The 12,880-nt window shown below is 39.9% G+C and overlaps 1 protein-coding gene across 1 annotated transcript in view; it reads left to right on the top strand.

The window, feature by feature from the left end:
• SLC9A9 (solute carrier family 9 member A9) overlaps positions 1-12,880 on the top strand; it is a 408,350-nt gene that overhangs the window by 197,477 nt on the left and 197,993 nt on the right. The window contains exon 9 of the mRNA XM_075937666.1: positions 11,536-11,624. Coding sequence (XP_075793781.1) covers positions 11,536-11,624 — 89 coding nt within the window. The remainder of the gene's footprint in view (positions 1-11,535; positions 11,625-12,880) is intronic.

Genomic DNA, 12,880 nt, shown 5'->3' with positions numbered 1-12,880 from the left:
TGAAGCCAGGGATATTTAAATCCCGGGCTTCATTTGCAACTTCGGTTGCCTACATTCACCACCCTAATTCGAACTAGGGTGGTAGAGTAGACATACCCCTAGAGAGGTAAGCTATGCTGTAGAAATAAAATGCAGAGGCATATTTTGTGCTCATATTACAACTGGTCAATATCATGGGACAAGTAAATGAAGCCCTACTAATGGGATAGTCCTGATCGCAGTTTAGCTGTTTTTTTTATAAATGTAATACAGACGACATGTGGTGCACAAAGGGGATTATGCGGACTCTCAGGATATCCCATGAGACCCAACATGTTGCTAACAGAGTAAAGGCCAGATCCTGCTTGAAGATTAGATACTACTCAACCAGGAAGTATTCCTGGAAATCTGGGTTAATTGTGCAACTAATTATTACTATTTAATAGTGTCAGAGAAAGAAGACACTCCCTGCTCTAAGGAGTTTAATTATATGAAAAAGCAAGGTTTTAAAGAAGTTAACTATTTGCCATTGGCAAATGTATGATCATTTGATGTTAATACTGTTGACCGTCACTATTTCGTTCATTTTAAAAATTGCACAAAAATGGCAGACACTCCGTATTTCTGAGCAAAAATAAACTAGCAGAGTGCTGGAGTGAAGTCAGTGCTGAGAACAACTGCATTAATTTTACTTACTTATGCTCGCATATTATGGAGGATCAGAAATAATTGAAATTAAACAGTTGTTAAAATAAATGAAGAAAGTACGTTGTGTGATGCAGTGTTCTTGCTTTCATTAATTGCTTGCCTGCCAATTAACAAAATTCAGTAATTTACTATTAGCCTCGCAGTCTTTAGTTCAAATGAGTGACATTCTTCTGTAAACACAGGAAGGAGTCTATTATACATCTGAATGTAATGTCTTTTGTGCATCTTTGCTGCAACTATATAGTTGAAAGCACACTAATTTTATGTTTTTGATGTGGATCCTTCCTATAGTATTATACCAGTCCACATAAACAGTGTCAAGAATCAGGGGAATTGCTTTATTTTCCACGTAATGCAAATTATATGTTTAAATTTCTCCCAGATGTGTGTGTGCTCTAAAACAACTGTGTGGGATCTCAGGGGGCTTTTAATATGTTTTACACTGTATTTGACCTACTTTCCTTGCCCAGGAAGTGGATGTGATTGAGTTAAGAAATTTTAGTTTTGAAAATGAAAAAAACGGCCAGTTTTGACAACTTTCAAACTTTTCCATTGTTTTTAAACAACCCCTTTCCCACAAACTGTTTTGGTTTTGACATATTGTTTTCTGACAAATACTCTATCGAAGAAATCCCAACCAGATCTAATTTAAACCACAGCCCTTATGCCTCCAACTGAATGGTCCCTTCTTATTGCTGACTGTGGTGCAGAACCTCAGGGATCACTTTACTGTTTCGACTGTCTCCCAGATTACACTTTTGCTCTATCATCCACCTGCTGGCTTTTGCAAAGAAACCTTCTCACCAGTTTTCTTCCTTCTTCAAACAGGGCATTTCATGCTGTGTCCCTTTGTGATACTGAGCACAATGGGCTTTGGTGCCTCACGTGCAGTTGTGTGATGCTCATTTGTTAATGAGCTGAGGTAGCCCACCCCCAGTAATGGGAGAGGGGTATCTGAGTTTACCTGCTTTGGCAGGTAGAGCCCTTCCTTGTCCTGAGGGTGAGATGCTGATAGTCCTGCAGAGGTGAGCTGAGACCTGGGCATCAGTGAGGGTATGTCTACACTACCGCCCTAGTTCAAACTAGGGTGGTTAATGTAGGCAACCGGAGTTGCAAATGAAGCCCGGGATTTGAATTTCCCGGGCTTCATTTGCATATTGTCGGGCGCCGCCATTTTTAAATGTCCGCTAGTTCGGACTCTGTGCCTGCGGCTACACGCGGCACGAACTAGGTAGTTCGGATTAGGCTTCCTATTCCGAACTACCGTTACACCTCGTTCCACGAGCTTCATTTGCAACTCCGGTTGCCTACATTAACCACCCTAGTTCAAACTAGGGTGGTAGTGTAGACATACTCTAAGGTAGCAAACCCTTAAAGGCACTACTTGGGCAAATGTGGGTGGCTTGGTTATAGGGATGAGCATTTGGACACTGGGTTAGGAAGGCTTCTGCTGGCAGGACCAAGGGTTCCTTCAGTGTTGCTTCCTTTGGGACTCTATGGTCCACTCTAACGCACAGTTTCTCAAAGTGGTCAGCAGACGCACTCTTAGAAAGCTGCTACTGAACCACTCCAGTTTGTTTACTTACTAGCTCCACAGACACAGAGCCTCATGGCTGCATTGGCCTGGGTCACGCTGCTTCCTAAGGCCCCCGTAGCTGCAAACAGCAAACCTCAGCTAATGGGATCCATGAGGCTCCGTGGCTACAGAGCCAGTAAGTAAACAAACCAGAGCAGACCGATAACAGCTTCCTCTAAGTGGCTCCATGGACCATTTTGAGAAAAGTGCTAGAAATGTAGCCGTGTTAGTCTGGTGTAGCTGAAACAAAATACAGGACTATGTAGCACTTTAAAAACTAACAAGATGGTTTATTAGGTGATGAGCTTTCGTGGGACAGACCCACTTCCTCAGATCAAATAGTGGAAGAAAATATTCACAATGATATATTCATGCTAAAATTCGACACTCACCATGGGGGGCTCAAGAAAGACACCAACTACCTTACTCATTACAAAGATAGCTTCCCCAATTATCACTTCTAATACCATTAACTCTCAGACATCTACCTTTCCTCACCTCTAATATCATTAACTCACAGACATTTACCTTCCTTTCCCCTGCTCCCCCCCCCCCCCCCCGCATTTCCCTTCTGTTCTGAAATGTGATTTGTCCTTTTCATATGTGTTCATTTTTTTAATTGTATCCTTTGGTATATATGGTTGTGACTATTTTCTTCCACTATTTGATCTGAGGAAGTGGGTCCGGCCCACGAAAGCTCATCATCTAATAAACCGTCTTGTTAGTCTTTAAAGTGCTACATAGTCCTGCATTTTGTTTCATTTTGAGAAACACTGTCTTAGAGTTAAATCAAAGATTCTGGGCTGAGGATCTGGCCTCTCTACTCAGGTTGCTTTGGATTCACCAGACTTTAGTTTAGTGTCCCTAAGGAAGCAGGGCTATTGGTGAGTTAACCCCATTTAGGGAATCTGGCATGAAATTCAATATTTACAGTTCTGAAATGGGCCATCATATGAATTCCACAGAGAAATGAACCTCCACTACCCTCTGGGGCTGCCAAACCACAGCAGACACATGAGTAGTCTGGATTGCAAGGTCTGTACTCATGTCATCACAGACTGTCAGGTTGCTCGATGGGGGCAAAAAGGCTCCCTTAATCACTCTTGTCCTTCTGACAGAAAGCTGGCCAAGAGGCCTCACAATGAAATCTCCTGAACAGAGTCAAGCTTTCCACTCTGCATGGGTGCAGCTCTAGTGAGAGAAGCCCTGAAGATCTTGCTAGGCATCCTTAATGTGGCCAGCTGCACTGCAAGCTCCAGTGAAACAGCCTGTGTGGAGGTATTGCTTTGCATTCATCACTATAGTAAGCCTTGGTTTGATATTGGCTACATCTACACTGAGCAGGTTTGGTGACAAAAATGCTGTCAAGTGCAAAAGTCGTCAAAAGTGAAAACCAGTCAAACCAGTTTTTCTGCCTCCCATTGTTGACATTTCATGCTAGCAATGTTGACAGACAGAGCAAAGCAATGTGGTAACCATCCCACAGTGCAGTGTTGTGGAAAGGCAGCGCTGATCCCTGCACTTCTTGGGATTCCCTCATGGTTCTGTGAGCGCTCCGTGATAAGGAATGTCTCTAGTACTCCCCTTGCAGCAGCAGTTTGCCTTCTGTTGTGTTTCTAGTGCAGAACAGAACAGAAACATTCCAATGATTTGTTATTTGTTCCCCAAACGGAACAACTCACCTAGCTATCAGATCCTTCCTGGAGCTTTGAAAGGGGTTGCATGCCTGTAGGGCAACAGAGATCACAAAACACTGAGCACAGCCATCAGAGCAGGCATCCTGGGATACTGGTGAAAGCCAGTTCTCTTTCCAAAACAAACAGCAGAGTCCACACTGGCTCTGATGACAATAAAGGGAGGGGAAAAGACAGGGGTGAAACTTTGTTGTCACCAAAATTGGATGTTTTTCCTGACAAAAAGTCATATTACAATGTAAATGATCTCACTGTTTTGTCTCAAAAGGCAGTTTTTGGTGACAAAATATGCCAGTGTAGACAAGCCCATAGAGGGCAATGCCATACTTCCTCACAGCAGAGATTAAGATCTACAATGAGAGGAGCCATGTGGCTTTAAAGATGTCTAAACACATTCATGGAATAAATGTTATTTGATTTAAAGGATTTCTCTGTTATCCACTGCTCACTGATCTCTTATGAAATACTGTGCTCTAAAATAAAGTATTGTATTGCCTTCTCTCCCTTCAGAAGGGAGACTTCTATAATCCTTTCTCTTTCTCTTGTTCTTAATGCCATCCCACGCTCCAAAATAAACCCTCTATTTTCTACTTTTTGCTGTGAAAGGAAGCTAGTTAGAGGTACTTGGTGTCAATATGGATTCATAATGAGGATCACATTCAACTTTGGGATTTCAGACTATGGGAAGTTGTCTCCAGTATTATATTAAGAACACACCTCTCCAAGGGTATGTCTACACTACCACCCTAGTTCGAACTAGGGTGCTTAATGTAGGCAACCGGAGTTGCAAATGAAGCCCGGGATTTGAATTTCCCGGGCTTCATTTGCATATTGCCATGGGCCGCCATTTTTAAATGTCCACTAATTCCACGAGGAGTAACGGTAGTTCAGAATAGGAAGCCTAATTCAAACTACCTAGTTCGTGCCACGTGTAGCCGTGGGCACGGAGTCCGAACTAGCGGTGGCGCCCGGCAATATGCAAATGAAGCCCGGGAAATTCAAATCCTGGGCTTCATTTGCAACTCCGGTTGCCTACATTAACCACCCTAGTTCGAACTAGGGTGGTAGTGTAGATATACCCCTAATGCCTTATTCAGCCAAAATGCAGGGCTCTGTTAGAAGTGATATCTTTATGTCTGATCTTGACAGCTGCACATCCTTAGGAGTTGACTACATCTAGAACCTTTCAAAATCAGGCTATTAGAAAATAAGAATTACAGGGAAGTAATTTCCTTTTGCCTATTTGTGAAATGATCCATCAAGGACATTTAATCTCTCTCTCTTTCAGTAAAGGAATTATTTATAAATTAATGCACACCATCGGTGATGCATCTTAGGATAGCAGTTGCCTCTTCTGCAGCATGAGTCCCATTATCAGTCTCACATATTGCCATCTTTTATCCTAAGATGAATTGCCTCTATCAATATAAGCAAAGAGTAAAAGTCATTGAGACTGATTTCCTTATGCCTAGCATCAGCTAACAAGCTGTCACTATTGCTGTGTGTTTCACTGAATAAAAAGCAACTAATCTGGTAGATGTTTGAAAATCAAAAGTAATTATCAGACAGGTGGGATTTAGCAAACTGCTGATTGGCTTGGTTCACAATAGCTATCATTTTTTATGATCAGTTTTTTAATTTTGTATAGAACACAACATTTTCCAATAGTTTAATTTCTTATGAAAGATCATTTCTGTTGCATTGCACTCATGATCCAGTTTTCCATTTCTTCTGAAATCTTTTACTTTACTCTATAGTACTGTTTCAGTGCTAGGGGTGCTGCTGCTTTTAGTACTAATTTTTTGAGTTTAAAAAAGAGGAGAGAGAATGGAAAAGTAAGTTAGTCACTACTAGCCCTCCCCACCCTCCCATAAAACCACAGTTACAAGCAATAGATAAGAGAGACTTTCTCATTCTATCTGCTCTGATAGATCTAACCACTAACTCCTGTCCAAATTCCAACAGTGTTCACTCTCAGTAAAACCAAGATGTGTGCATTTAATTTAGCAGGAAACTGAGACAGACATTTATATTTTTGGCTCCAGAATCTAAGGTTTTAATGAAAAAAGAACAAGTGAGTATTTTTATCTGTAATACGTGCAATATAGGTGATAGCAGTCTGGAATCAAATTGAAAGACGTCAGAAGAAAATTGGACAATTCTGTTAAGTTTTTGCAGAAATATATAATTGTCTAATTTATATCCCATACACATCGGAGAAAGGATTTTTCTGTCAGGTTGATCCCTTTCTTCAAAATCCAATTTTAATGCTTCTTGTCAAAGAATTTCCAACCTCACTTAACCTGTCCTTCCAAAGCAGATAGCTCCGTGTTTGCCTTTTTAGGTCATTCTTACCTCTCTTTCCTATGCAGTTGCATGAACATACATTTGGTCACCAAATATCTTAAAAACATATTACAATAACTTATCATGTTGTAAACTAGTGTTATGCACAGCAAACCTTGTTTGAGAACTTCAGGGGGTAGCCGAGTTAGTATGTTACAGAAAAAAACAACAAATAGTCTGGTAGCACTTTATAGACTAACAAAACATATAGATGGTATCATGAGCTTTCGTGGGCACAGCCCACTTCTTCAAATGACCGGAGTTATGAGTTTGGGATATGAAAACTCAAAATAAATCAAATTACTGGATGACAGACCCAAAAAAGAAAATAACAGAACTCCTCTTGTTGTTACCTACAGTCCATAACTCAGACCCTCCAAAGCATTATACACAAACTACACCCCATCTTGGAAAATGATCCCTCACTCTCAGAGGCCTTAGGAGAAAAACCTATTCTTGCTTACAGACAAACCCCTAACCTAAAACTTATTCTTTCTGATAACCATGTCACACAACCACATCATAAGCCTCCAGGAACCCAGCCCTGCAACCAAAAAAGATGCCAGCTTTGCCCACATATCTATACTGGCGAATTCATCACTGGAGCAAACAACATAAGCCACAAAATCAAAAGGTCACTTGACTGCACATCCAGTAATTTGATCTATGCTATCAAATGCCAGCAGTGCCCCACTGCTATATATATTGTACAAACTGGACGGTCTCTGCGGGAAAGAATCAATGGACATAAATCAGATATACATAAAGGGAACATACAGAAGCCTGTTGATGAGCATTTCAGCTTGCCTAACCACGGGCTGACAGACCTGCAAGTATCTGTCTTGTCACAAACCACCTCCATAGCCAGATCCACAAGGAGGCCCTGGAATCACAGTTCATCCGCAAATTCAATTCACATGCTAATGGACTCAATCGTGATATGGGTTGGTTGGGACACTACCTACTTAATAACCACTGAAGGTGCTAACAGCTCTCTGAGTGGCATCCTTCCTGTCTTGGGAATCTATTGACTTTGATTTTTATCTGCTGAGGTTTAAGTACCTGTTCTCTAAATACTTAATGATGCTCTGTCTCCCACCCCCCTCCTTTTTTTTCTCTCCCCACTCCGCTTCCCCTCTCCTATTTATTTTGAGTTTTCGTATCCCAAACTCATAACTCCGGTCATCTGAAGAAGTGGGCTGTGCCCATGAAAGCTCATGATACCATCTACATGTTTTGTTAGTCTATAAAGTGCTACCAGACCATTTGTTGTTTTTTCCTTGTTTGAGAAGTAAGGTACCACTAAGTGTGAGTTATAACCACTAAGGCTGTGAGCATAGCAAGCCTTGTTTTAGCAATATAGAGATTTCCTATCGCAAGCACTCTGGAAATAGGTTCAGATGGTCTATGAAATTCCATTTTGAAGGATGACAGGAGAACTTAAGTCTGAGGCATAGTCGTGTTAGTCTAACTTTAAAAACAACCAGTAGTCCTGTGGCATCTTAGAGACTAACAAAAATATATAGGATCATGAGCTTTCACGAGGAAGATCCACTTCATCAGTTGTGTTGGAATGGAAATAACAGAATCCAAGAAATATATAATAGCAAAAGAAGTACCTGTCAGTTGCAGGACCTGTGTTAATGAAGCTTATTAAGTGGGCTGGATATGTCCTATTAATAGCTTTTGATGTTGAAATGTGGATGTCAAAGTCAGGGGAAATCGGCTTTGTCGTGTCTTCATCAGTTAATATCTTTATTCAAGCCCAGAGTGACAGTGTCAAATTTGTAGATGAATTCCAGTTATCTTTCTGTAATTGGGTGGTGAAATTCCTTTGTAGAAGAAGGGCTCAAACAAGAATCCTCACTCTGTATCAGATACTCTGTGGCTGAAACTGATGTGTCTTTTTTCAGTTTTTCAGATAGGTGCTTTGCTTAAGTGAATGTACTCCTGGTGTGAGATCAGCATCAGGCCTTTTACATACCACTGTCCTAGTTTTCATATTGCCTCAGGAACCAGTAAATAGACACATATCACACCTATAATTATCCATTGCATTTGGCAGTCACAAATCAGTGTTTACAACTGTGGTTGAATTTAATCCAGTCAAATTTTTAAAATGGCAACATGATGACTCAGGGAGTGAAAATTGAACAGGAAAATAATATTTCCATTTGTATTTGTTGGCTCAGGAGCTAGTAATATTTAGAAGTAGTCCTGCTTAGCCATACTTTTAAAAATTGACTTTTGATTGTGCAAACATGTATTTATCCACCACATTATACAAGAGGACATTTTGAAGCTACTAATTGGCCTAGAGACTTTATAAATCCCATGTCAGCTTTATACTACAAAATACAAGGAAGCCTTCAAGCCCTAGAAGAGGCATTGAAGTCATTTGGGAGAATAAAGTGTCTTACCATAAACTTGAAATGCCCAGCACTTTCTTAGGTACTGCACTCTAATGACCTTTATGTTATAGATTCAGCCCCAGTCCTGAGTTAAAAGAAACAGAAATATGACAAAAGCAAAGAAAGGGCAGTTAAAGCTCAGTGAAATTTTCCTCGTTTGAAGAAGCTTGTATTACTGCAATAGAAATACTGTCGAGCGAATAGAATTCAGAAGCCAAGAGACATTCTGCATTGCTGAATGGGAATAGGTTTTTCATTTTCTCTTTGGTGGCCATTATTCTTTCCTATCCCCTTTTCTCTTCCATCAAAGGCACATTCCTCAATCTTCCCAGAAATGAATAGAGAAACTTGCAATTTGGGTGGATAGTACTTTTACATCTAGCAGTCTAAAGAGCAACAGAAAACTAAGGAAGGTCTAATAAAAGAATCATGTTTCTTTATTTAGTCTTTAGTTTTTTTAAATTTTTTTCCCTTCAAATAAGGATTGTCATTTTTTAAATATTTCTTCTTTGCCCTTTTCTTTTTTGCATCCTCATTTTAATCTTAGGAAATGTTTCTCACTCTTCCTCAGCCACCCTCCTACCACTAAACTGTAGGGCTATGTCTACACTGCAGAGTTTTTGCACAAAAATGGCTGTTTTTGTGCAAAAATTCTCAGCGCATCCATACTACAAGCGCATTTTTGCGCAAGAAAAAGTACAGTAGATAGAAGACAGGGCTTTTTGTGCAAGAGTTATTCCTCTTTCTATAAGGAACAAGCCTTTTTGTGCAAGAGCTCTTACGCAAAAAGGCATGTGTGGACAGACAACAGGGGTTCCTTGTGCAAGAAACCCCTATCGGAAAAAGAACTGGTGCGCGGATGGCCATTCTGTGAATGGCCATCGGAGCTTTCTTGTGCAAGAGCATTCATGGCAGTGTGGACACTCTCTTGCACAAAAGCACATCTCTTCCACAAAAAGTTATTGTGCAAGAAACCTACAGTGTAGACATAGCCTAGGGATACCCATAGTTTCAAACATCTGACAGTCTTGGATAAGCATTCAGTATCCTACATGTTAATCTGAGGCTTCTACAAACTATTAGTCCCATTTCCAGGAGCACCTGCAGCCTCTCTGTGTAGACAAGTTTACTGCAGCACATCCCTGTTGCTTGCAGCTTCTTCAGAATGCACTGCTCATTTACTCACTGTCTTGAGTAACTGATCATATTACGCCAGACCTGGATTTTTTCCTGTTTATGAAATAGTGGATTATTTTACATTGGCACTATTGTTTTTTCAAGCTCCTTATAGTAAAGGGAGTAGCTACATTTGAAAACTCCTCACTAAGCCTTCTCCAGATGATTATTTACATAGATGCATCATCTGCTTTTCAGGAATTTCACCATTCTGGCTACGTCTATACTGCAGCCTTCTTCCACAAAAGCTTATGCAAATGAACCATGGAGTAGAATATCGCCACACTTCATTTGCATAATTAATTAGCAGCCGTTTTTGCACAAGAGGCTTTTGCGCAAAAAGGTGCTGTATAGACAGCTCCTTTTTGCACAAAACCCCCCTCTTGTGCAAGATCCGTTCTTCCTGAAAAATGAGGAAGAACAACTCTTGCTCAAAAGGGAGGGTAGCCCCTGTTTTAGACATTAAGAAGATGCAGCATCTATTGACTCCATTGTGAAGTCAAGTGTGCAAGCTCCTATGCCCATGTGAGTTCTTACTGAAGTCAGTGGGACTCCCTGTGAGCCCACCGACCAGGACCGCTTTACATCCTACTAGGCAGTCGTGTTTTCACTGTGAAGGATTCCAGGATCATTCCCCCTCAGTTTGTTGCAGCCCAAGATTTAAGAGACAGGTTTTTTTTTTCCAGAGGTGCTTTTGTGGTCACCATTGGCCACTGGTTTTTCCCTTCTTTTCTTTTCTTTTCTTTTCTTTTCTTTTCTTTTCTTTTCTTTTCTTTTCTTTTCTTTTCTTTTCTTTTCTTTTCTTTTCTTTTCTGTGTGGTTTCTTTAGTTAATATTAGTTTAACTTTAAGAGGGTATGAATGTATCAATGTTCTCAACAGTTATACTGTGTTTACTTTATGATCAGCAACTCTAAGCAGCTTAGTATGGGGCTGGTAAGGAAGAGGAGCTTTAAAAATAATTAATGTTACCACATGAGTACCTTTATATTCCTGACAAGATTGCTGCTCCTTTTCTCTCCTCATACCTTCCATAAGCTGAGGAAACATAATTACTGCCGCTCAGTTACAACCACTGACCCAGTCATTCTGAGTGACACAGCTTTTTCCCACCAGAGCGGTATTTTAAAGCTGGGTTTTGCTGTTTGCCTTGTAATAAGCAGTGTGCAATATGCAAGGCAAACAGACATGCAGAGGGCAAAATGGCCTCCACATACTTTACTCCTTCAGCCCCCACTGCTCAAGCACATTCAGGAGGGAAAAATTAACATTTCTTCAGCTACTTTGGCCTATGCCACTGTTTTATTATTTTCTATAATTTTATTATCTTATAATTAAATAACAAACTTGGATAACTGTCACTCCCACCTTGAGCAGAGATTGTTTTATACAGTTATTATGGTACCTTAAATTGTCCAAGTGGATGGCACTAATAAGCCTGGGATGAAGGAATGGGAGGATTTGCAAAGATTTCTATCAAAGCAAAATTCTAGTTTGTTGGAAGAACATTCTTGTAAAACATACCTTTGCATTACAAAAAGCTTTTAACACAATCTAATTAGTTTTTGAGCAGGCTAATCCCACCCTTTGACTTCTGCAAGGTAGAAAATAGAAGCAGCTGACTCTATCCTTTCTTTGCATTTCAGGAATTGTTGCAGTCCTTTTTTGTGGAGTCACGCAGGCCCATTATACCTACAACAATCTGTCATCAGATTCTAAAATGAGAACTAAACAGGTAGAGTACAAAAATAACTGACTTTGTCTCTTCTGTTGTTGTAATGAATATATAGAGGTACTGCCAGCATAGCTGGAAGGGTTTTCATTAATGCAAAGGAAAATGCTTATGTCTTCATTACAAGAGAAAGATATTTGTAAAGGTTTTGCCTGGAAAGCATTAACAATTCTTTTGCTAAGCAAAAAACTAGTAATCTAGTCCTTAAGACACTAGAAATATAAAGTACCCATGTAGAAGATATAAGGTATAGAGCTGGTAATAATAATTTACAGTAGCTTCCATCTGAAACTGCTGCAAAGCATAGGAAACCCAAGAGGTCTAATGAGTAAAAATGGAACATTTTGAGAGACTGAATGAATGTGGATTTTTTGCAACGGCATTTTAGAGCTCTGTGGACCAGCCCTTAAGTCTCCAGCATTGAACAACTTCTCTCTCCTTATGATATCTGTGGCGTAGTAAAGAATATGCAGAAGACTGCAAGTTTCCTATTAAATGAACAATTTGGAAGGCAAGAAAAAGTGAAACAGAAAACTGTTTCTAGTAAAATGTTTGAGGCTTTCGGTTGTAAGTATTTTGGAGAACTTGGAGATGCTTTCAGTACTCAAGCCTTTGAGTCATGATTCACACTCTGCAATACATCAAGGAACAAATGTTAAACTGCCTAATCGCAGGACAGCAGCCACACACCTCAGGGAGATGCAGCAAATCCCAAGGCTCTTCAACCTTCAGTTCCTTCTCTCTGACAGTTTGACAGCAAGGAAGCTTTCACATCTGCTAGGACTCACTTCTGTAAACTTTTGCTCTGGGGAAGTGAATAGTAATTTATAATACTGATCTTTTGTATCCACTTTGGTCTATAAAAACTTGTTACATTTTTAAATGGCTTAGAAGTCCATTTCCCCTCAAACTTTTCTTTTCTTTTCTTTTCTTTTCTTTTCTTTTCTTTTCTTTTCTTTTCTTTTCTTTTCTTTTCTTTTCTTTTCTTTTCTTTTTCAAATCACCCTTCTCTATAAAATGTTTACAAGACAACCACTGCTAGATCTCTTCACCTGCTCCAAATCATACAAGCAAATGAGTTAATGTTTGTGTCGGTTCTATTTTGTCTGTCACTGAACTATTTTGTAAACTAATTGGGGCAGGATCTCTTCTTTATTTGTAAAGCACCAAGTACATTGACATTTGATAAGTATTAAGAAGAGGTGATTGGTTTTTCTTGATTTGCATTTTAAATTGTTTTTAAGAAAGTTAGTGGCTTC

Source organism: Pelodiscus sinensis, chromosome 10 (genome assembly GCF_049634645.1).
Source record: "Pelodiscus sinensis isolate JC-2024 chromosome 10, ASM4963464v1, whole genome shotgun sequence".
Taxonomy (NCBI): domain Eukaryota; kingdom Metazoa; phylum Chordata; order Testudines; family Trionychidae; genus Pelodiscus; species Pelodiscus sinensis.
The sequence above is the reverse complement of the archived record's forward strand: the minus strand, read 5'-3'. Positions and strand labels throughout refer to the sequence as shown.